This window comes from Mandrillus leucophaeus, unplaced genomic scaffold (assembly GCF_000951045.1).
Source record: "Mandrillus leucophaeus isolate KB7577 unplaced genomic scaffold, Mleu.le_1.0 Scaffold884, whole genome shotgun sequence".
In the NCBI taxonomy this organism is placed as follows: Eukaryota; Metazoa; Chordata; class Mammalia; order Primates; family Cercopithecidae; genus Mandrillus; species Mandrillus leucophaeus.
The window spans coordinates 432,767-459,386 of NW_012109630.1; the positions used below are offsets into that span (position 1 = coordinate 432,767).

Here is a 26,620-nt window from a genome sequence, read left to right on the forward strand (position 1 = left end):
AAAAAAAAAAAAAAAAAACAAACATAGAGAAAGGAAGAAAGCAAGAAAAAAAGGAAGGAAGGGAGGGAAAAAGAAGGAAGGAAGGGAGGGAGGAAATCTTCACAATCTATACATCCAACAGAGGACTAATATTCAGCATCTGTAAGAAGCAGCAAAAAAAAAAAAAGAAAAAAAAAATCCAATCTGAAAATCTCTGCCCTTTAATAGGGGTGCTTAGACTATTTACATTTTTCATGAGATTTTTGAATGGTTAGGTTTAACTCTCTCATCTATATACTATATGGTTTCTATTTGTCTCGTCTCTTTTTTATTCATCTTTCCTCTTCTTCTGCTTGCTTTTGGATTAAGTAGTTTTCATTATTCCATTATATATTTATTGTTGGTTTTTTGGCCATAACTCTTTGCAGCATTATTTTAGTGATTGTTTTAGAGTATCTTTAAGATACTCTTAGAGCATCTTTGAATGATCACAGCCTACATCCAAGTAATAGAAAACTTTATAAAAGCTGTTAGAACCATAAAGTAGTATACTTCCATCTCTTCCCTCACAACTTTTCTACTATACTCATACATTTAGCTTTATATATGCTATAACCCCCACGTTATCTTATTTTTTTGTTTAAACAACCTATTTTCTTCTAAACTGAGTTAGTTAATGGGAAAACATCATATATTTACTCATGTAGTTACAAATTCTGGTGGTCTTTATTCCTTTGTATAGAACCTCAGTTTGACCTGGCATCATATTCCATCTGCCTAAAATAGTTTAACATTATGTAGTGTAGACCTCCTTTTATTGTGCTTGAAAAATTATTTATTTCACTTATATTTTTAAAAGGTATGTGGCTGGATTTTGAAATCTAGGTTGATATTTGTCCTTTTCTTCTTTCAATACTTCAAAGATGTTGCCCCTCTGTCTTGTAGCTTAGATTGTTTCTGATAATTAATCACATTAGTAACTGTTATATGTGTTTCTCTGTACAGAGCATGTCTTTATTCTATGGCTGCTTTTAAGATTTTCTCTTTATCACTGGTTTAATTAATATGATTACATTATACTGCCTGGTATAGTTTTCTTAATGTTTCTTATGCTTGGAGTTGATAAAGTTTCTTGTTTTTTTTTTTTTTTTTTGTGGAGGGGTGTTTTGGGGGGTTTGTAGTTTTAGGCAAAAATGGAAGCTTTGCACTATTATTTCTTGAAATTGTTTTCTGTATTTCCACAACTTCCTTTGGGAACTCTAATTACACATATATTAGGCCACTTATTGGCACCAGCTCCCTGATGGTATGTTTATTTCTCTCTCTGTGTGTGTGCATGTGCGTGTGTGTGTGTGTGTGTGTGTGTGTGTGTGTGATTTTGGATAGCTTTTATTATTATATTTTTAAGGTTACTAATCATTTCTTATGCAATGCTTTATGTGCTGTTCATAGCTTCCAGTGTACCTTTCATCTTATTCATTGTAGTTTTCATTTCTGGAAGTTTTATTTAGATCTTTTATCTATCTTCCATGTCTTAGCTTTTTGAACGTAAGGAATATAATTAAAATAACAACTTTATTGTACTTGTCTGCTAATTCTAACATCTTATCAGTTCTAGGATGGTTTTAATCTATTAATTTTCCTCCTATAATGGCTTATGTTTTTCTACTTATTTACATAACAGGTAATTTTTTTATTGAATGCTGGATATTGTGAATCCTATCTTGTTTGGTACTAGGTATTTCTGTATTCTTATGAATATTCTTCAGCTTTGTTTTGAGTTGCAGTTAAGTTATATGGAAACACGCTGATCCTTTCAGATCTCACCTTTAACATTTGCTGGGCATGACCAAAGCAGTGCTTAGCCTAGGGCTAATTATTTCCCAATACTTAATTAAGAGTCTTATTTATATTCTACTTCAATGCTTGTGGTCATAGGGTTTTCCAGTCCGGCTGGCAAGAACAGTCACTATTCCCAGATATATGTAACAACCAAGGAGTAGTCCATGTCATTCATCCTTTTTTCCAGTCTCTTTGTTTACTCACATGCATGAGCTGATCTGTACTCTGCTGCATACTCAAGAGAAAACCTGCAGATCTCTGGAATTCTCTTCATGCAGCTCTCTGCTTTCTTTATCTTGTGAATTCTAGCCACTTGCTCCATCTCCTCAACTCAGGGTCTGGGGCAAGTCCTTTGTTTTCTGTCTATCAGTGACCACTCTCCTTTATTGCCTGATGTTCCAGGTCTTAAAAGCTGTTGTTTCATGTATTTTCTAAGATTTCTGTTGTTATTGTTTCCATTGGGAGGGTAAATCCAGTCTCCATTTCCATCTAGGATGCACTAACATTTTATTTTAAAGAACTACAAATGCCCTATGTCAAGAAAATACTTGGCTACGTAGAGTCGTAAACTAATCAGATAACCATGAGCCATATTACATATTCTGATTCATTTTTTGCTACCTTTGTTTTGTGAAATTACATATATTTTATTTTTTTTCTCTGCTTCTATGCTGATACCAAGAAAATAGTTGTCACTATTTAAGTGCTTTAATGAGAAACTGTTAAGTGAAATGAATGAATGATATTAAAGCATGAGAGTATAGTAAATAAAACATTAGACAAATAGTCCAAAAACTTACATGATACCAGGACATACAATGAGCTCAAATTGAAGGAATCACTGAAAAATATATTTAGTCAGTTAATGTTTAATTTTTAAATTGGTAACTATTTCTGAAATGAAGTTTTTTGTATAAAACCACTAGTTCACCAAGTTTTTGAAAATCAATTGGGCAATACACTTTAAAAGCTATACACATGTTACCTTTGACTTGCCAAATCTCCCTTTCACAACATATAAAAAATACTATTTTAAAAGTAGGGATAAAAACCAAATGCACAAATATTCTATGCAATCTAATTTATGGTAGTGAATAATTACCATGTATTGAAATGTTATACACAATCTTTCACAATGTTTACAACCACCTCTGAGGGTCACACAGATGAGGAATTGAGGCTGAGGGTGTCATAAAAAGCAACTCAGAAGAGATGTTGAGATTCAAATCTGTTCTGACTCTAAGCCCTCTGCCTTTAGTTCCTAGACTACAATAACTCTAGAAAAACAGAGTTTTGTTAGGATAAGTGGTCATGGATGTTTTCACTCCTAACCACTCATTTTAAATTTTCACTACTATTATGATATATTCTTATTTTTTTTGTAAATTAGAAGAATATTTTTAAAGGTCCACAAAATAATGTCACTAGATAATCTGAGTTAAAATTTGCCCTGAAGTTTGGCAATTTCTTTCTGGAGGATGGGATGCAAGTATATATTGACTCTAGAATTCATGAATATCAGAAAATCACTACATAAGCTCTAGTACAAAAAAGTGAACTGTTTCCTGGGGGTTTACTAGTCTTCCCTTCAATAGCTGCTTCAGCAGTTTCCTAATTTATTTAAAATAAATCAGCATGGGACTGTGTAGAAATCAACAGAAACAAGGACTTGACAAGCTCAAAAAATTCCAGAGGGAGAAAAGGAGGAGTCCCTTCAGTACAGAGACTCTTAAATTTCTCTTTGTGACTATTCTCTTTGGGGTACAAGGCAAAAGAACTAAGGTGACGTTCATGCTCTCTAAGTTCTTTGATAAGAAACAAAAGTATATGTGCCACATTTTCTTAATCCAGTCTGTCACTGATGGACATTTGGGTTGATTCCAAGTCTTTGCTATTGTGAATAGTGCTGCAATAAACATACATGTGCATGTGTCTTTATAGCAGCATGATTTATAATCCTTTGGGTATATACCCAGTAATGGGAGGGCTGGGTCATATGGTACATCTAGTTCTAGATCCTTGAGGAATCGCCATACTGTTTTCCATAATGGTTGAACTAGTTTACAATCCCACCAACAGTGGAAAAGTGTTCCTACCAACATGGCACAAGTATACATATATAACAAACCCGCAGGTTATGCACATGTACCCTAGAACTTAAAGTATAATTAAAAAAAAAAAAAAGAAACAAAAGTAATTATCTTGTACTGGCCATTGCTGGCCTGACAACAGATATAGTTTCAACTGTTATTAAATTTTATTTTTTTAAACAAGTTGTGTGAGTAACAAAAATCCCCCTATTTCTAATAAGTGAAACTTTAAAACCTTCAAAGAAATGGAAGTCTACTTTTGCTGAGGTAGTCTTCATGGAGATGGCAGGAAGGCTGTACAGGGACTCTGGGCCAACATACACCCATCAAATAAGCAATAAGCATCCTCCTCGCTTGCAGGACACCTAAATTTGACTCAGTTCCCTGACTTCCCCTATTTTGGAATATAGAATTTCAGATGAGGCCAGGTAACAGCTCAAATCCAAGTCCAAATTGAGTCCCACTGACCCTATTTTCTATAGACAGCTACATCCTAGAAAGCATTAAGAGCTGGACATAGAATATCTTTAGTTGGGAGTCAGAGCAAGACAATGCTTGGCTGATAACATAACTTCTTTCTTTGTCAAATCATTTGGTTTCTTTTGTGAAAGTTTATATTTAAGAATGCCCATTTAAGAGGGTGGGAAAGGAAGGATTGGAATAACATATATTCTTAATTTCTCAGGCTACTTAGGGCCAAATGAAATATTTCTTCAAGGTGTATGGAAAGCCTTCCTGATCTAGTGCTTTCACTCACTAGCTGTGTGACCCAAGATAGTCAATGCAATATCTCTAAATGTCAGTTTTATCATGTGTTAAAATGGGGAAAAAATCTCTGTTTCACAGATACATAAAGCCCTTAGCACAGTGCCTGAAACATATAAAATGCTCTTAATAAATTGTTCTGATACAGGAGTTTTAAGAATGTTTAATAATATAGGGCAAGGGCCATAAATAATGCTAGCTGTGTAGGCAGTAGGATCAATTGATTAACTTTATAAAAAATACACACACGTATATACACACACATATACACACATACATACATATGTGTGTATATATATACACACACACACATATATTCATTGTATCCATGGAGATTTCTGAAATGATTGAACAGAATAGGGCCTAACCATAAATACCTTTTTTAAAGCTTCTCAGGAGATTCCAGTATCCAAACAGAATAGAGAGCTACTGGACACAGGTTCTTAACCTGCGGTCCAGAGACTATAGAATACAGAAATCCATAAACTTGGGTGAGAAAACATGTAGACCTTTATTTTTACCAATCTTCTAAACTTTGGCATTTTTCAATCATGAATATATAAATTAAAAACAAAGCCCCTCAGGCCCCAGGTGAGACAGAATAGACTCTTTGTGTCAATAAGATACCAAATTATAAAGGAGACCTGAGGCCATGCCAGGCAAAGGTAAAGTCAAGCACCTTTGCACTTAAAGAATAAACTATTCTCAGTGCCACAAGGATTTTTTTTTTCCTCTTCTCTGGCAGTTAAACAAGCGCTGGCCTCAAGATAACCAATATAAAAACAATTACAGCTCACTGATCACCAGACACCGACAGACTTCCCCTGTTCCACAAGTCATAACTACAGGTTTCATTGGACAAGAAATGGATTTTAGCAACTTTCTCCTGATTAGGGACTACCAACCATGGACTGGCTCTGGCCAGTTTATAGAGGCTGTGCACTGAGGCCCTTCATGTCTCTGCTTCACCTTTTGATGAATAGAGACCAACTGTAATACATTCAAATGTTAAATCTCCACTGCACAGTGAACATTACATGTATATAACACGGATGTCTGTTCAGTACATATGCATTAAGACCCCTTCATGAATATTCATAGCTTCTCCTATAACCTAATATGTAACTTAGATGTTAATGTCCCTTCATGAATATTCATAGCTTTTCATATAACTTAATATATAACTTAGATGTTAAGGCCCCTTCATGAATATTCATAGCTTCTCTTATAACCTAGTGTGTATACTTAGCCAACCCCTTCACCATAAATTTCTGTCTCACCTTTTTTCTCTTGAAGTTTCTGTCTCTGGCTTTGGCCAGCGGCCTGCTTCCTAGCCGATAGGTAGTAATACTTTCTAAGACATAAAGCTCTCCTTTCTAAATGTATAAATTGCCTGATTTTTTTTTTCTTTTGGAGATTGAGTTTCACTCCTGTGGCCCAGGCTGGAGTGCAGTGGTGTAATCTTGGCTCACTGCAACCTCCACCTCCTGGATTCAAGCAATTCTCCTGCCTCAGGCTCCTGAGTAGCTGGGATTACAGGCACCTGCCACCAGCCCGACTAATTTTTTGTATTTTCAGTAGAGACGGGGTTTCACCATGTTGGTCAGGCTGGTCACAAACTCCTGACCTCAAGTGATCTGCCTGCCTTGGCCTCCCAAAGTGCTGGGATTACAGGTGTGAGCCACCACACCCAGCCAATTGTCTGATGTTTTTAAGATAATAAATGTAATAAACCATGGTGGCACTATTGATATCTGTCACTTTGCACCAAAAGAAGTGTCACAGAAAATCACAGTAGAGTTGCTGCAGAAATCTCAAGTACTTATACTCACCAGGACATCAAAATTTTAATAGTTATTAGACCCACCACTAGATTGTTACTTAGTGCCTTAAAAAAATATATATATATATATATATAGAGAGAGAGAGAGAGAGAGAGAGAGAGAGCGCGCGCTATATTGTATATTTTAAGGGAGATAGTGAGAATCCTTTGTAAGCCTATGAATTTTGTTTTATGCCTTCAAAAATATTCTGGAAAGAGGCTCCTAAGCTTCACCAGAGTGCCTAAGGAGTCCATGGTACACATAAAAGGTTAAGTACTCAATATTTAGAGGCTATTTGTCAGTAAAGCACCTTCAGGAGTGCTGATGTAGATCAACTTCTTTGGAGTCACTTTGAACCTAATATGTACAATGCTGATCTCTCAGTAATTAACTGAGAAAGTGTTTTCTACAGAAATGAGGTGTATTGTAATAGATGTATATTTACATATCAATTGTTCTTCCTTATTAATTTCTCTAACAAAGCCATCATTTCCTTTTCTATCTTCACTAGCTGATTCACTGCTGAAGCCCTACCTTTTGCTTCCTACTTTAGCTGCCACAAATGATAAAAAAAAAAATTCAGTCTTTGCTTCCTAATTCGGTGCATTCAAAGTGTAGCATGTATTTTTTGTTAAAAAAATTTTTCCTCAGCCTGAAATATATGATTCATAAAGATTTTGCATTGAGAATAAAAGGATTCACTTAAAATTGACTTCTGCAAGCCCTAGTTATTCTGTACATTTAATAACAAGCATTACAGAATCTCAACTTAGGAACAAAAAGCTCTTAGTCAGTAATAAATTGTCACTACAATGATCAATGTGCCAAATTTAATTCACAGATAAATAAAAGGAAACCTTGAAAGCCAAGCAGAAGTCTAGTGTGAATGTAGGCTTTGGTATAACTGTGACAATTCAGAGATGAGACCTCACAATATATTTCAGAGGTCTCTCTGCCTTTACATTCAAGAAGTTCATCAGCTGTCTCCTCTGGTTTATGGTCAACTGGTGCTCACCCTCTCTGGAAACAGAGACATTAGCTAGTGATATTAGCTGACCTATATCCACACCCAGCACAATTCTTTTTATCAGAAAAGTTAGCTTTTGCATAGAAGCTGACACAGTGGGTTGAATTGTCCAGTCCCTGTCATTAAAGGTGGCAGCCACGCAGTCGAGAATGATGTGAAAAAACTCCAGCAAGAGTGATAATTAAACTTGGAAAATGAAGGGTCACCTTCTTTCATTCAGCTCATTGGGCAAACGCATCAGAATAATTCCAAAACAGCGGGGGACTGTCTACTCTCAGCATGACAATATCTAGGTACACACACATATTTCTATGGGTTCAAACGGGAATGCCATTTTAATTGTATTTAAAATGTTATCTTCAATATGAGGAGTAAAAATGCTAGAAATTAGTTCTAGGAATACAGAAAAAGAAAAATGTGTATAATCTAAATAGGGAAAGAATCAGAAACAAGAAAACTATGCATTGTTTTCTCAAGAATAAGCATTATAAGAGAAGAAAATAATCACCAGGGAAATTGAAAAGAATATTAACTACATCTCTTCTTTCTACTTGACTGTAGAATCACAAAACAAGGGTTTCATCTCAGCTTTCCTGTCCACTTACTGTCATTTCTTGGTGGTCATTATTACAACTCACTCCTACCCAAAAAAGAGAAAAAGTATCACATGAAGTTAAGAAAATCCATTGGTAGGAGTTATTTTCCAGGAAAATATTGTTTTTCAGACACATTAGCTTATCTAGATACTATTGAATCAGTATTTGGGAAATTATATTTCATACCATTCTCATGAGACATTAAAATGTAATACTAGACTAGAAACAGTGGCTTACACCTGTAATCCCAGCACTTTGGGAGGCTGAGGTAGGAGGACTGCTTGAGTTCAGGAGTTCAAGACCAGCCTGGGCAACATAGTGAGACTTCATCTCTACAAAAAATTAAACAATTAGCCAGGCATGGTGGCAGGCACCTGTAGGCCCTGGGAGGCTGAGGCGGGAGGATCACTTGAACCTAGGAGCTGAAGGCTGCAGTGAGCCATGATGGCGCCAATGTAGTCTGGCCTGGACTACAGAGCTGGGGGTGTACCCAATCTCCAGTTAAAAAAAGAAAAGTAATACTCAATATTTAAGGACAACATAGGCAAATGCACTGGACCAGAAAACATTGTTATCAGACAGAAGCATGGATGGTAAAAACAAATTCCAAGTTCAAATTCTAGCTTCAACATATATTAGGTGTATAATGATTGACATGGTACTTAATCTCTGTGTGCCTCAGTTTCCTCATCAGTGAAATAGAGACAATAATACTACCTATCTCATAAGGTTGTTCAAAAAGATCAAATGAGTTTAAAATAAATAAAACTTTTATAACAATGCCTAGCACAGAGTGAGAGTGCTATATGAGTGCTCATAACATATTATTACCATTACTATTATGTTGCATGTTCAGTGCCTGGCAGAGTATTTAATACTGTACATCAGGTTTACAAACATATTATTTCTTTTTATAGTTGACCTTTTTTGTTGTCCTTATCATTCTGAGAAACGCTTCCCAAAAGACGTAGGTCCTTTAACAAACAAATAGCTCAGCATACCTCTTATATAGAGTGTTATATAATGTGAAAACAGGGATAATTTTCACAATAAGTTCAGGAAGGGAAAGATTCCTAATAAGCAGAAACTAGAGATTTTAGATGGGTCTTGATAGTTCCCTTCACATCTAAACGACTGTCTTGAGGAAGATAAATTATATTTGTTCTATGTGTATGTATTTTATTTCAAATTAAGAGATAATTTTGAAATAATTAGAGCTGTGTAAAACAGAAAAAAATAACTTGATGGGCAAGGCAATCGTGTGATTTCTATATTCCTTTGTAAGAATTTGCAATTTATCAGTTTGTAGACAAACATTCACCAGTTTCAATAGATTTTAAAATATATCATTAGTATACTTGAGTGTTGTTTTTGCCTTTGAAAGACATATGTAGGTAGAAAAATATTTTTGATAACATAAACACACGTATTGCCTCAAATCTCAACCTCCATTCACTACCAGTTCATTGAAAGAAAGAATGAAAGAAAGAGATATAAGTTGTGTGTATTTGAAAGAGACAGAGAATTGAGGAAGAGGGAGGGGAAAAGGAAGGAAGGAAGAGAGAGAGAAAGAGGGAGAGGGAGTAGGAAAAAAATAGGAAGTGGGAGAGGCAGGTAGGAGGGAGAGGGACTATACATGAATGACATTAAGGATAACTCTAACCAGACTATTGAAGAGAAAATATTATCTATTATATTTAAGCCTGATTTTACTGCAATATTTATGCATGGTTCTTTAAAAAAAAATTTTATAAAAGATAGTTGACTCATTTAGTATAGGAGTGCTAAAATTATTTGGTGAATTATTTCCCAGTGAAAAAATATAAACTTCATAGGAAGATATGCTGCTTCTGCCTCAGGTTCATATTTAAAATGATTTATAGTCTGCAATTTCTTCCTAAGGTCATCACCTTCATAAATACCAGCCACATACAGTGAAAACCAACTCAATAAAATGAGTATTTCATTTCTCTTCCTTCTGCTTATGTAGATACTTCTTCCATCTTACATGGCACCCATTTATAACAAAGCTTCACATTGTGTGGATTTTTATGAGTTCTTGAGCTTTTCTTTCTTTTTTATCTTTCTATGCATCAGCAAAGCAACTGGCAGATTCTTTAATAAAATATACACATTAATATTTATAAGCCTATGAATTGGATGTTTAAATAAACATTCACCAACTTATGCCAATTCTCTTGTTTTAGATGTTAAATCACACTTACGTTGTCTGGAAAGTCAGCCTTTAGTTCAGTGACACTTTGACACCAATATGCAGCCGTTTTCTCACTGATGAGCTCAATATTCAGAAAGGAGCTTTGTCCAGGGCCATACATGGGGCCAGAGGTGGTTCCCCGGATGATTCTGGGGGAAACATTTGTCACAATGTCCTGATGAAAGAGTAAAGATATTGAGTCTCCTTTTGACAAAGAAAAGCTATAATCTTTATTATCTGCTCATTTCCATATGACAATATTTTATGAAGTCTCTTCTCCCATTTTTGCAGAGGAATTTTTAATATACATTAAATTAGAATTGAACATAAACTACTTGCAAATAAAAAAGGTAAAATAAAGTATTTGTTAGCTTTAGCTAAATTACTTATTGTAATTCTAGGTTTAGAATAGTGCAAAAATAAAAATATTTATATTCATTAACACTGATTTAGGGCATACACGTGTTAACTTGTTTGTGATTAAATAATAAAAACATGATAGGTAAAATGCAAAAGTTTATCATTTCTGCCCATTTAGTCTAGGTATCTCCAATCACAGTTTAACTCCAATAAGAATTAATGTTAGTAAAAACTTTATTTTTTTTCCTAAAAAAAGTAATTCCAATATAAATAAGTGAAGGAATACATATTAGTATTACTGACTCATCAACCATTAACACATATTTTAACAAACTGGCTAGGTCAAATTACTTATAGGATTATAACTATATATTCACATTCAATGAGAAGAAAGTCACTTTCTCCAAGACTGAAATGAGTATATCAATAACTTCCTGATACCTAAAAACAGTAAACAGTAAAATTAACTTGCTTGTTAAGTGTAATTAACAATCCACAACTGCTTTTAAAGCTGTATTAACAAAGAAGAATAACATTCTTCCATTACTTAAAACTAAAAAGAAACAAAGAAGGAAAATGTTTCTTTTGCCAACTTCCAATTAAAATTAATTTTGAGTAAAGGTCATTTAGTTAAGGATTTATCAGAATTAGTCATTTAAGTACCCCTCCTCACCATCTTGTCACTTTTAGTAAGATAACATGAACTTCCATTAGTATATAGCAATTAAGGTCAATTTACATATTTTAATTAAGAACCACCCCATATAAAACAATTAGCGTAATAGGCATACTAACTGGATTTCATAACATTTGGACGTTTTTCCAACTAGATAGACAGGAAACCTTAATTAGCATTAATTAGTGCTGATCTGCATATGTTTGATAAGGCATACCCTTGCCACAAAAGATTATTTATTCCTGAATCTGCCAAATGCTACAGTTGCAGAGGATAAAAGGACTTTTCTTCACATTGCATGTTAATTTCTGGTAATTTACATTCACTTTTACATTCGAATTAGTATATTGTAAAATAAATGGTATAAATGTTACAATAAGCCTCCTTAAATATGTACATTTTAACTTATAGGAATCATGCCAGTTAATTTTTTACTAATTAAGTCATTCCATTTCTATTGTAATTGTGTGCAACATCTCCAGTTTGCTTTGATTTGCTATTGTGAAACCATGTTTCACAATCTTAATGGGTAAAATGACAAATAGAGTTACTTGAGGAAGCTCAAGCCTAGTGCATCAATTTTCATCTTGGCAAATGCTTAATGTTCTGCCTCCCTACAGGTGGCTCTGTGAAGCTCATCCAGTGGGTACTCCGGTGTTTTCATGGTCTGAGAAGACAATTCTTGAAATGTTTCACTCAGATGAGGCTGGTTTTCTTCTATGTTCCAATTTTCAAGAGCCATACCCTTTAAGCCTTGAGATCCTCCTTTCCTCCTCTGCTTTACTCCCTATTCTAAATACTCTTCACCTAAGTAAGTCCAACCTAGGCCACAAGTTGTTCTCTACACAGGATTTCTTAGCCAAGGAGGAGTGAAATCTGTATTTAGTTCACCAAGTCAAGTGCCCTGGTACTGTATTGGTGGGCAAATAATGGGGCATCTGGTTTTGATGACCATTTTTTAATTTATTGGTCTGGAAGCAGGTGCTTCCTGCTTATTCAACAAAACTGACTCATGTTAGCAGCATCCCTACTCCTGCCCCTTCTCCACGTCTTCACTTAGACTTCAGTTCCTTTGAGAAGTTTTTCTTTTCTGTCCAACTCCATTGAGTCTTAGTAACACGCTCTGACTCATGCCACCATAACAATATATACCTTCCCCAACTGGCACTCTTACTACCATTTATTGTGATTGTCTATATTCCTGACTGTACCTTCCACTACAGCATAAGACTTGTAAAGAAAGAAACTATATTTTGTTTACTATTATATGCCCAGCTTCCAGCCTGGCCTTTAGTGGTGCTAAAGTATTGTATCTTGAATGAGTCTAGACTAAAACCATAGGCACTAGAATCAGTCTTGTCCTGAGGTATGAGAACCAAAGATACTTATTGCTGGCTGCATTCTGCTGCTGAACAGACCAGGGTTTGGACTTTGATATAGTTTGGATGTGTACCCCACCGAAATCTCATGTTGAAATGTAATCCTCAGTGTTGGAGGAGGGGCTTGGTGGAGGTGATTGATTGCATCATGGGGGAGAATTTCTCATAAATAGTTTAGAGTCATCCTCTTGGTACTGTCCTCATGAAAATGAGTGAGTTCTTGTAAGACCTGGCCCTTTAAAAGTGTGTAGCACCTCTCCCCTCTTTCTCTTGCTCCTGATTTATCATATGATCTGACTGCTCCCCCTTCACCTTCACCTTCTGCCTTGATTGGAAGCTTCCTGAGGCCTCCACATTAGCAGATGCTGCTGTGCTTCCTTTAGAGCCTGCAGAACCATATGCCAATTAAACTTATTTTTCTTCATGAATTTTCCAGGCTCAGGTATGTCTTTATAGCAAAAATAGGCTTTTATTCAAAGTTCAGGATTTATTACTATGCTTAGATCTTTTCCTGCTAGTCCATTTCTCTAGAATTGGGGTTCTTGCTTGCTGCTTCTGATCCTTCAGGGACCCCTTTTCCTACAACTCAGAACACCCCCTCCCACGGCTAGATCCCTGAACCAAGTGCTGTGATACAAACCACCCACTGCTATAGGCCTTCTCACACAGCCTACTGTGATGACTGGCTGACAGAAAGCATGCTTGAACTTCACCACACTGCAGCTTCTAAGACCTTCCTGATTGCTAGTCCTTAACTGCTGGGTATCGCTGATCTCTAGGATTTAAATAGAATGCCCCCATTCAGATACAATCCAACTCCCAGGCTTTTTTGGTTCATGTGGATGTGAATTCTTAACCTGATCCATGACCACCTAGGGTATTTCCTAGCTAATGAGCCTGTCCAACTACAGTTGTCTTTTATGTTTGTCCTGTATGCTAAGAACACATCTTAACAGTATACGTAGGAATTTTTAAAATATCATAGAATATAAAAGACACAGAATGGAAACTTCACCTATAACTAATAAGGAAAAAAACCTTATGGTTCAGAAATTCTAAGATATATGCTATATGCTATTTACAGTAACCCTACTAATAACCACAAGGCCAACATCTCACATTAGCCAAAAGGATCTATAAGCTGACAATATTTAATTGGAGGACTGTCAAGAAAATGCTTCTTTCTTAAGCATTGCCCCCCTCAGTAATAACTCAAAACCTACAATTCTACCTTTAAGAAATTTTTCTTTGTGTATTATGAGCAAGTTTCTTATTAATGTTAGAGCTGGTTTATTTTTCTCTTCTATGATGTGGTGTTAAACTGTAAATATAGCATAGGAGAGTTATCAATGATCTCCTTAATCAAGATAATGAATAGGAAGTACAAACCAAATCAAAGGAAAATTTATCTACTTTATAATAAAGAATGCTTAATCATTTGTGTTGATTTATAATAGAGAATGTTTATTTAAACAGGTCAATTTTCTCATTCCTTAATTCAACCAAACGTAAAAGGCCCTTTATAACTTCTCAAATTACAGATGCCTACTGTTGTAGAACGTGTTAACTATCTGTAAGGCATTTGTTAACATGATAGAAATTCAACATTTTCCAAATTCAACTAAAGTGGCAAAATTCCAGTGTATTCATCCAGTAATAAATGGGTAATATAAATTTTATTCTAGGTTTTCTTTCCCAAATTCAGTCATGTTTGCCATTGTTTTGCCAAAAACCTTCTCCACTGACTTGAGGCTTTTAGAATTTTTAAATTAAGTGAAAGATGAATGAAAACACAGATATAACCAACTATCTTTGGTTATATAACTAGAGTTAGAGTTTCAATAATTGGACAATAACTTACTAAAGCTTTTGACCTGGGAAGACTAGAATTTGAGTGTGATTTCATAAGAGAATATTTTGCTTAAATATTTAATGGCTAAGTCTTATTAGCATTGCTTAAGGGAGTTAATACAACAACATAAACATATTCAAGAATAGTTAGAGTAGATAAGAGTTCATTCTCTATAATAAAAAAGACAAACTCCTATAGCTCTAATCTTCAGTGCATTAACAATATTCAGATATTTTAAAAAACAGATGTTTATAGAAAATGAAGTGTTAGGTAATATCTTAGCTTTATGTAATATTATAACTACCATTATAACATCAAGTATTAGTGACCTTTTAACATTTGAAGTGATGATAGTGATTTTTTCTCTATCAGAAAAGAGATTTAAATGGTAAACTGACTAATCATATTTGTTTAGGTTCATTTACTTGACCTCTCTTATGTAAAAACTTATGATGTTTCCATGGTTACTACTGAATTAAAACAGTCACAATTGCCACAACGAACAGAAAAAGAAAACTTTGCAGAAATATCTGAATAAGAGGCTAGAAAAAGAATGGGGTCAAGCAAAGTTGGATGAAAACAGGAAATAAAATTTGCAAAGTGAATCATAGCTACATATACCACAGTGGATTAATTTTATAAACATCTTGTTGAATGAAAAGGGCACGTTCTAGAAAAATATGTAGAATATGACACACAACACAAAGCAATATATTGTTTAGTGAAACATACTGATAGGATAAAACTATAAATATAAGTAAGGTAACAACTAAAAATAATTCATGATAGAAGTTACTTCTTGGAGTAGGTAGATGCTGGAGGAGAAATAGGAAATGGTAGAGCAAGGAGGCCTTTCTGAAACTACTAGTGATATATAATTATAAAGAAACTTTACTCTTGAACTGCAGAAGTGTGGTAGAATGAGAAATCTGTTCAATGAGTTATGTGGCAGTATAGTGTATACTGCTATGAGTTGTTGATAAAGTTTTATCAGTTTACCTGAAAACCTGTAACTGAAATCGAAGAAACATTTGTTTTGTTTCCTTAACTTCCAAGATTCTGCTGCAAATATTTTGTCAAAAATATTTTAATTATTTGGTTTTATAAATTAGGAGTTAAAAAATTAAATGTACTTCCTGACAAACTGTTTTCTAAAATACATCACTTTCCTCATAAAATCCTACTGAGATAAGTACAACATAACCATACACTATTCCACAAAAGAGGAAAACCACTCTGCAAACAAGTCTAACAACAAATATCTTGTTACAGAGTCAGATTCCATCATTATAAATCTAACATACTGCTACCCTGGGAATAGCAAAAAGTGAAATAAAATTCAAGAGTGGCCCAGTTTCTAGAACAATTGCGCTACTATGAAAGAACTCGCTAACATTTTATTTTCTTCATGAACTATGTATATTAATATTTGATTCCTCCCCAAAATAAACTTTATAATGGTCAGAATAATCTCTACTTGGTTTTCTCAGAGGGACAAAGTGAGCAAGATGAGTATTTGTTCTCAATAAATCATTTTTTTTCTCTTGTAATATCTTATATAAAGATAGTACTCAATATCTGAATTAGTGACAGAATTTGCCCTTTTGTTATCAGGAACTTCAGACCTATCTACATGGAAAACACAATAAGCAAAAATAGCACTATTATCCTAGAAATAAAAGATAAATTATCAGAGAAGTTGTAGCAGTGACATTGTAGAAATAATAGTATTTTAGACATGTATAGCACAAATCTTTCACATATATCACTCTTCTGAAATTATCACGACCTATCCATGGTTGTATATCTAGTAAGCATTAGAGATGAGACTAGAACTCAGGTGTGCTTATGTGATACGGATAATAATAATGTTGTTAGTGACTTCTTAACATTTAATATACATAATAATAATTAGAACTTATTTCAGTTGCAAGAAAAACAAATCAATTTGAATAAGTTAAATTTTTAAAAAGTGGGGTGTGGTCTATTTATTTTAAGGAAAAGGAGAATTTCACATAACATACACAAATATGCAACTATACTTCAGCTAGGAATGATTCTTTGTCTCCTCTCTGCTTCTGTTGGCTTATTTCTTCACTTTTCTTTCTGTCTCTCTACAGAGAGCTTCCTCTGTCTCAGTTCATAGGATAGAATATAACTCTCTGACAAGTCCCAAGTTCACAAGTTGTAGGGAAAGACACTCCTCCAAACTTGTAATCTCTTAGGCCAGATTTTAACCCCTGGTGACAGGGCCCTAATGGGCTTAAGTTGCATTAGTTAGTCATCCCTTGTTTAATGAACTATGTCTGGCAGGATAAATTTAATTAGGATTCACACAGATGCTCAGGTAAACAATGATGGGGTAACTGAGAGCTGGGCAACTAGTATTACAGGAATCCGTGACACCAGGACCAGTAGATTTAAATTCACCTTAGAAAGTTTAGAAGAAAATATACAGACACTGACAAAGGATAATTATCTAGGAAAATGGTGGTCAGACAGGCAAAATAATTATCATTTAGTGAAATAAAAACTCTCCATAGTCTTGAATCAAACACGATGATCCATTTCCTATTCCTGTGGCCCAAAACCTTGCAAGATCAAAATTCTAAGAATGCTTTGACATTCTCCAATGTTTTAGACTACACTGGGAATCTCTCATTATCATGTGTTAGTGTGTTGAAGACGGCAACACAAAATAGCATGGTGTGGTGTACTTACTCTCAGCCTTGGCCTAGGCTGCACCGACGGAATGAATAGATATTCTATGTAAGAGGGGAGGACAGTGGAAGAAGTAGGAAAGGAGGAACAAAGAAGAGCACATTGTTCTAAAATGAATAAGAAAACATGTATGACCTTATTAGGCTTAAAAGAGGGGAATAATAAACGAAAACTGACTAGACTGAATGTCTGCTATATGTCAAGGAAGGAGTTTTACTCACATTTTCTCCAGTGCTCACCCAACACCAAATGTTCCTCACTCTTGGATAGTGTGTCACATATATAAAGCATGTGGTGTCTTATACTGTAGAAATATGGAGATTAATTTTCTGAATTTTATTCATGTCTGACTGATAAAAATACTGGCTCATATAATCATGTAGCCTTTTGTTTTTCCTCTTGCCCTTTTTCAAAGAACTTATGATTTTGTAAACTAGACACTAAAAGCGGTTTGTTTTGTTTTTTGACCTTCTCATCTGCCGATCCAGATAACCATCACTCTGTCACAGAGAAGATGTAGGATATTAAATGAAGCAATACAGCACATGACTGGCATGTGGTATTTGATAAATAAATGTTTATTCATTCACCAACTCACTAGCTTCAGAAACAGTCAAAACAAAAGTTGTGAGAGTTCAGGTGACTGATTTTAACTAGTTCACGGCTAAAGCTGGGAAATAAACCGGAAATGAGGATGGGAGGATTAAACAGAGTTGGGTCATATTGCAGAGTCTTGAATGACTGTTTTAAGGAGTTCAAACTTTTTCTGCAGGCTTTGAGAATCCATTGTGTTCTGTCTCCTATTCAAGTTAATAATACCAATAGCTCACAGCAGCTGTGCATTCACAGAGATAAGTTTTACAAGAAACAGATGAAGGGCTTTTTTAATGCTGATATCAGATGGATTAGAACGTGATTAATCAACAGACAGACTGATTAAATTATTGGGTTCACTGTTCAGATAAGAGGTTTTGGATACACTCTGCCAAACTGTAATTAACTTAGAAATTTCTGCTGGCCTGCTTATAAGGTGATCATGTGATATGCTTTGAAGAAATCTTTTAAGGCCCAGAATAGCAGCTGTGAAGGTGTAAGCATGAGTCAGTTTTAACAATTATTAATTATCTTCAAGTATTAGAACAGAATTTTCACTGGAAGTGATAAATACTTTTTAAAATCTTTACTTTTATAAAAACTTGTGTAAATCTCTGGCTCTATTCTACCATCGACTGCAAATGAAATGACTACTATTGAAAGCAGTGTCTAAAAGAGTCGAGAGAGGAGTTTTCCATTTCTACAACATAGCTAACAAGATACTGAGAGAAATCCCTTGCAATATAACACATATAAACCTACTGGATAGGATTTTTTTTTTTTTCTAAAAGATGCACAGCTGTACTGGTATCAAAACAAGGAAATTTCTGAGAGATCAGAAATAAGCATAAAGCAGAGATTCACAAGGGCTAACTAACTATTGGGTGGTGTTTACCCTCAAGGTTTTTGCCCATCCCTGGTGGCCTAGAAACTGAGTTACAAACACCTGAGATAGCAGACAAAGTCTGGGACTGAGCACGTTGTGAGGTAGAATAGAAATCTCCACATAAATATAGGACCAAGAAAGAATGATGCTCTCACTAGAAAATAACTAGAGAGCAATGGCGGGGCATGTGCTAGCTTCAGCTTTAGTAATCAAGGAGATAAATAAGTCTCTTCTAAGAATCTAAACCTGTGTGAGAGCCAAAATTTAAACTGCGAGGTTAAAAATTTGGTTTAAAAGTGGTTCCTAGTCATGGTGTCCTTAGATAACTAGTAAAAGCAATCTCAGACCCTCTCTGGAAGAATTTACTTTACCTCAAATATTTCTAAATTCCCATAAATACATTTTCAAGGAATGTGAGCCCACAAGAGAATGAAACCACTAATGACATGAGAAAAAAGATATCATAGATGGGAGCCAGTGCAAAGAGAAAGCTACAAAATCAGATCTACCAAAAAATGTATATAATGGGATAATCAGATATAGAATATAAAAATTTTAATATGCTTGAAAATACAAGAGAGACTTGAATGTATAAATAATGAGAAACTCAAAGTTTATCATGAAGATGTAACATATGACCAAATAGAATTTCTAGAAATAAAAAAATAGGGAATATTAAAACCTAATAGTTTGGGGATGACATGATGATATATCTGGGCAAGTTTACGTGAAAGCACAAACAAATATGATGTAAAACATGATCAAGAGATTAAGAGACATGGAGAATAGATTAACAAGGTAAAGGAAAAATCAAATTGTAGTTCACAGAAGCAAATGGAGAGAACTGGGAGAGGCACTATTTCCAAAGATATTGTCAGAGGTTTAATAGAATTGATGAAGGCCACCAATTCTCAGATTCCAGACACCAACAAACTAAAGACAGTAAGTTTTTAAAAGAATTGATATCTAGATACTTTGTAGTATATAAAGCAACAATAAGAAAGGGAAGAATTAAAAAATAACCAGAGGTAAAAAAGACTACTCCAAAAATAAAAAGCAGATTGAAAGCTCACTTCTTGGCAGTACCAATGAAAGCGAGAAGAGAGTAGAATATTTCATATGAATAAGAAATGCTAACTGAGAATTGTATACCTAGTAGACTTATAACTCAAGGATAAAGATAACATAAAGACACTTCCGACAAAAGGAATGGTGAGCAAATAGTATATGGTAGAGAAAATTAATGACTGATGCTAATTCTGCAACTAGGATTGATATGAAAAAACAAAATAATGAATAACAAGAAAAAAGCAAGCTGTGTAAAAATGTAAATATGTGATTATGTTTATATGAAGCAAAAAAATAAACAAAACTAAACAGTACACTGTTTAGAAATACATTATGTGTAAAACATATGCAAAAGCAAGATGATTATCATAAAATCTAAAATAGTCACCTTTGGAGGGAGGCGAAAGGAATATAATTGAGGAGGTACACATAGAATCAAAGGCACAGGAATATCTTATGTTCTCTTATTCTGTGAAATGAGAAAAAGGTATTCATTTTTATTATATTTTAAACTATATAGTTTTTGTAGGTATGCAATTTTGATAGTAAAAAATGAAAACAAAGTTATTAGCAGAAAAAAAAAAACAGGTACAAATCTGAAGCTAACAGTATTTGATGACTCTAAGATTGTATGTTTTGCCTCAATATGACTGCCTCTGTTGACATATGGTTCTGAATGATGTTTTAGAAAGAATATTGATTCCAGGCATTCCTCTAACAAAATGATGAGCTTGTATGACATGATCCTTTGGGATTACAGATCCCTTGGTGGATCCCTAATCTACCACCGATGAGGATTTCAAAGTCGTTTATCTATACAAATACAAAACATACAACCTGGAAACATCTCAGATTGGAGATACTGCTATCGGAAACCCTTGGCACAAATTTATGATTTAGAGGCATTGGGGCTCAAAAACGATACCCCAAAGTATGGTGCATTGATATGCTGAGTACTTTGAACTAAAGTAACAGCCTCAGAACCAAGGTCTCTCTGGCCTTCTCCCAAGCCCTCATCTCTTGATCCTTTCTCTCCTGAAGTGCAGGGGAGGCTTTCTCAGAAGTTTCTTTTATCTGACTAAAGGAAATCCTCCTGAAGAAATGTCATTGTCATGAAGTCCTTGCCTGGAATCTATATAACCAGTGAAGACTAACTCTTTGCAAAAGAAGAGACACGGTGGCTCATGCCTGTAATCCCAGCACTTTGGGAGGCCAAGGCAAGCGGATCACCGGAGTTCGGGAGTTGGAGACCAGCCTGACCAACATGGAGAAACCTCATCTCTACTAAAATACAAAATCAGCCGGGTAATCCCGGCTACTCGGGAGGTTGAGGCAGGAGAATCGCCTCTCCTGAACCCAGGAGGTGGAGGTTGTGGTGAGCTGAGATCACACCATTGCACTCCAGGCTAGGCAACAAAAATGAAACTCCATCTCAAAAAAAAAAAAAAAAAAAAAAGATCACACTTAGGCTTTTCACCTATTCTTTTTTTTTTTTTTTGAGACGGAGTCTCGCTCTGTCACCCAGGCTGGAGTGCAGTGGCCGGATCTCAGCTCACTGCAAGCTCCGCCTCCCAGGTTCACGCCATTCTCCGGCCTCAGCCTCCCAAGTAGCTGGGACTACAGGCGCCCGCCACCTCGCCCGGCTATTCTTAAGGCTACTACCCAGGAGAATTTATCTGCATAAAGACAACCTTTGTTTGCAGTTCGTTTTCTCCTTTCACCCTTCTATTGCTTGTGCTGCCACCTCCCCTCAGAAGCCCCAATCCCCTACTTCATTCTGTAGCTCAAAATGTTATTCAGGCTTCCACAATTTGGCCCTCCTTAGAGTCTCATATTTTGTGGGACTTCCGTGTATATGAAGGTGATAAATTTGTATGCCGTTTCTCCTGTTAAATCTGTCTACTTTCAACTTTATTCTAGAGATTCCAATCATAGAAATTTTGGAAAACAGGGAAAGCTTAAAACTTCCCTATAGAGGTAATTTCAAATTCCTATTAAAGTCAATTCAGGCAACACACACCTCTGTTTTGGCTACCTTAGGGAACCTTCCTCACCAATATCCTACTGTCTAAAATGGAAAGAAAAAAATGAGGAGAATAAAAAGTTTGTTTCTGCCAAGAATCTATGAAACTATTCAGCTACCGAAAAATCATTCATTTGAGCATATACACAAAGTCAAACTACCCTAAATATAAGTTAAGCAGCTATGAGATATAATAATTAAAATAATAAAATTTGAACTCTGTTTTCTCATCATTCTACTCAATAGCATTCTTTCATATATTAGGCCATAAAGATGCTTGTATTATAATTACAAAACACCATTAAAAAATGTATTATGTCCTACAGCACTTAGCCTTGACAAACAATTACTGGATCTCACATTCAACTGAATACAAAAAGCAATCTTTATCACAAGGTTAAAATTAGCCTTGGAACAATAAATGCTTTCAAAGCTATTCTAAACTCCAAACTGCTTTGCATCAGTCTCTTTTGAGGAACTGAAAACAAGTAAACTGAAGGACATTTGAAAAACTTCCTGTCTGTGTCCTCTCAATTTTTTTTGAGTTTTCTTTTTTTTTTTTCTTTTTGGTTTTATAGGAGACAATCATGTTATACCCGAAAGGTGATCCATATGGCCCTCACAGGGAAAGGTTTCATAAGTTAAAATCAAAACCAAACAAAAATAATTAACCAAGCAAACAAAGAAACCCTGAGAATTCTGAATTTCACAATGTGTTATTCACAATAGTACTCTAATTATCAGCATTACTTTTCAGGCATTACTATAGGAAAAAAAAATGAATAAATTTGATTCATGGAGGAGGGACCTGAGCAAATAGATTTGTTAGTTAGTTCAAACCCAGAATTCTAAGATAACACACTTCTCAGTTCATCCTTCAGAAGAGAATATGATATGTAGAATTTCATCATTTAAATTACTTAGCAAATTATTTTAATCAGAGTAGCTTCTCTTTCTGTAAAAGGTGTTGTAAACTAAAAATAAAATTCTAAGCCTCCCAATCATATGAATAGAACCCCTCCTCTCAGTCAAGGGCATTACAAAGTTAACCTGAAAAACTAGTTCAGGCCATGATGGGAAGGTGGGGCTTGACATGCCTCATTCTACTCTCTTCCTTTTGAAACTCAGGCATAACTGTCCACTATTAACATTAAAACAGAGATCTTAAGACTGATGAAACAAACTTTTTGTGCAATAAGACACCAAATTCCAGCCTCACTCTAGTATAGCATCACATGACAGGCTCTGAAAGAAATTGAAGTATTTTACCCTAAACTATATTTCTTTAACATATTTTGAAATGGTCCTGCAAAGCTGTCTCTTGTGGGGAAAATCTACTTTCTGTGGAGAACCCCCTTCCTTTTCCATGTTTTTTCCCTGATCTAGGAGAGAATTAACTAAGAGTCTGGCACATTTTTAAGTCTGATAAGAAACATTTACAATCTATTCTCTCTGTAGCCTGCTACCTGGAGGTTTCATCTGCATAATAAGAATCTTGGTCTCCATAACCCCTTATCTTAGCCAAGAAACTCCCTTCTATTGATTCCAAGTCTTCAGCTAAACTCTTTCAACCAACTTCCAACTGGAAAATCTCTGAATCTATGACTTGGAACCCTCCCCCACTTCAAGTTGTCCTGCCTTTCTGGACCAAATCAATATACATCTTATGTGTATTGATTGATGTCTTATGTCTCCCTAAAATGTGTTGATGTAATTTGGCTGTGTCCCCACCCAAATCTCATCTTGAATTCTCACATGTTGTGGGAGGGACTTGGTGGGAGATAACTGAATCATAGAGCAAGATTTCCCGTGATGCTCTCGTGATACTGAATAAGTCTCAGGAGATCTGATGGTTTTATAAAGAGGAGTTCCCCTACACAAGCTCTCTCTCTTTGCCTGCTGCCATCTATGTAAGATGTGACTTTGTCCTCCTTGCCTTCTCCTATGATTGTGAAGCCTCCCCAGCCACGTGTAACTTTAAAGTCCATTAAACCTCTTTATTTTGTAAATTGCCAAGTCTTGGGTGTGTCTTTATTAGCAGCATGAAACGGACTAATATAGTAAATTGGTACCAGTAGAGTGGGGTGCACATGAAAAGACACCCAAAAATGTGGAAGTGACTATGGAACTGGATAGCAGGCAGAGGCTGGAACAGTTTGGAGGACTCAGAAAAAGGAAAATACTGGAAAGTTTGGAACTCCCTAGTGACTTGTTGAATAGCTTTGACAAAAATGTTGATAATGATATGGGCAATGAAATTCAGGCTGAGATGGTCTCAGATGGAGATGAGGAAGTTGTTGGAAACTAGAGCAAAGGTAACTTTTGTTGTTTTAGCAAAGAGACTGGCAGGATTTTGCCCCTGCCCTAGAGATCTGTGGAACTATGAACTTGGGAGAGATGATTTAGGGTATCTGGCAGAAGAAATTTCTAAGCAGCAAAGCATTCAAGAGGTAACTTGGGAGTCGTTAAAGGCATTCAATTTTAAAAGAAAAACAGAGCTTAAAAGCTTAGAAAATTTGCAACCTAGCTGAGCATGGTGGCTCATGCCTGTAACACCAGCACTTTGGGAGGCTGTGGTGAGCAGATCACTTGAGATCAGGAGTTCAAGACCAGTCTGGCCAACATGGTGACACCCTGTGTCTACTAAAAATATAAAAATCAGCTGGGTGGGGTGACAGGTACCTGTAATACCAGCTACTCAGGAGGCTGAGGCAGGAGAATCACTTGGACTTGGCAGGCGGAGGTTGCAGTGAGCTGAGATTGCATCACTGCACTCCAGCCTGGGCACCAGAGCAAGACCCTGCCTCAAAAAAAAAAAAAAAAAAAAAAAAAAGAAAAGAAAAGAAAAGAAAATTTTCAACCTGACAATGAGATAAAAAAGAAAATCCCATTTTGTGAGGAGAAATTCAAGCCGACTGCAGAAAGTTACATAAGTAACGAGGAGTCAAAAGCTAATCCCCAAGACAACTGAAAAAATGTCTCCAGGGCATGTCAGAGACCTTTGTGGCAGCCTCTCCTATCACAGGCCCAGAGGTTTAGGAGGAAAAAATGGTTTCATGGGCCAGGCCCAGGGTCCCTCTGCTGTGTGCAGTCTAGGGACTTGGTGCCCTGTGTCCCAGCAACTCCAGCCATGATTAAAAGGGGCCAAGGTACAGCTCAGGCTGTTGCTTCAGAGGGTGGAAGCCTCAGGCCTTGGCAGCTTCCACATAATATTGAGCCTGCAGGTGCACAGAAATCACACATAGAGGTTTGGGAAACTTTACCTAGATTTCAGAGGATATATGGAAATGCTTCGATGCCTAGGGCAGCAAAAGTTTGCTGCAGGGGTGGGATCCTCATGGAGAACCTCTACTGGGGCAGTGCAGAAGGGAAATGTGGCATCAGAGCCCCAGCACAGAGTCCCTACTAGGGCACTGCCTAGTGGAGCTGTGAGAAGAGGGCCACCGTCCTCCAGACCCCAGAATGGTAGATCCTCTGACAGCTTGCACCATGCACCTGGAAAAGCTGCAGACACTCAACACCAGAAGCAGGGCTCTAACCCTGCAAAGCCACAGGGTGGCACTGGCAAAGGCCGTGAAAGCCCACCTCTTGTATCAGCATGACCTGGATGTGGGACGTGGAGTCAAAGGAGATCATTTTGGAACTTTTCAAGATTTGACTGCCCTGCTGGATTTCAGACTTGCTTGGGGTCTGCAGTTCCTTTGTTTTGGCCAATTTCTTCCATTTGGAATGGCTGTATTTACCCAATGCCTCTACCCCCATTGTATCTAGGAAGTAACTAAGTTTCTTTTGATTTTACAGGCTCATAGGTGGAAGTGACTTGCCTGGTCTTGGATGAGACTTTGGACTTTTGAGTTAATGCTGAAATGAGTTAAGACTCTGGGGGACTGTTGGGAAGGTATGATTGGTTTTGAAATGTGAGGACATGAAATTTGGGAGGGGCCAGGGGTGGAATGATATGGTTTGGCTATATCTCCACCCAAATCTCGTCTTGAATTCCCATGTGTTGTGGGAGGGACCCTGTGGGAGGTAATTGAATCATGGGGGTAAGGCTTTCCTGTGGCGTTCTCATGACAGTGAATAAATCTCATGAGATCTGACGGTTTTATAAAAGGAGTTCTCCTGCACAAGCTCTCTCTTTCTTTGCCTGCTGTCATCCATGTAAGTAAGACATGACTTGCTCCTCCTTGCCTTCTGCTATGATTGTGAGGCCTCTCCAGACATGTGGAACTGTAAGTCCATTAAACTTCTTTCTTTTGTAAATTGCCCAGTCCCAGGTATGTCTTTATTAGCAGCGTAAAAATGGACTAATACATGTGTTAAACCAAGCTGTAGCTTGATTATCTTGGGCACAAGTCGTCAAGTGCTACTGAGGCTGTGTCATGGGCATGCTCTTAACCTCACCAAAATAAATTTTTAAATTTACTGAGCTCAGGAGTTCAAGACCAACCTGGGCAACGTGGGAAGCCATGTCTCTACAAAAATTAGCTGAGCGTGGTGATACATGCCTGCAGTCCCAGCTACTTGGGAGGCTGAGGTGGCAGGATGGCTTGAGCCTGGGAGGAAGAAGCTGCAGTAAGCTACGATGGCACCACTGCATGCCAGCCTGGGTGACACGGAGAGACTCTGTTTTTAAATAAATACATAAATTGATTGAGACGTGTCTCACATACACTCTGGTTTACAGTGTAATCAAAATTATAACAACAAAAAAAGTTGGCAAA

General features: G+C 36.2%; 1 protein-coding gene across 1 annotated transcript in view; it reads right to left on the reverse strand.

Annotated features, from left to right (window-relative positions):
* The window catches only part of DPYD (dihydropyrimidine dehydrogenase), a 903,050-nt gene that overhangs the window by 368,752 nt on the left and 507,678 nt on the right, over positions 1 to 26,620 (reverse strand). Inside the window, exon 14 of the mRNA XM_011969334.1 lies at positions 10,348 to 10,512. Coding sequence (XP_011824724.1) covers positions 10,348 to 10,512 — 165 coding nt within the window. The remainder of the gene's footprint in view (positions 1 to 10,347; positions 10,513 to 26,620) is intronic.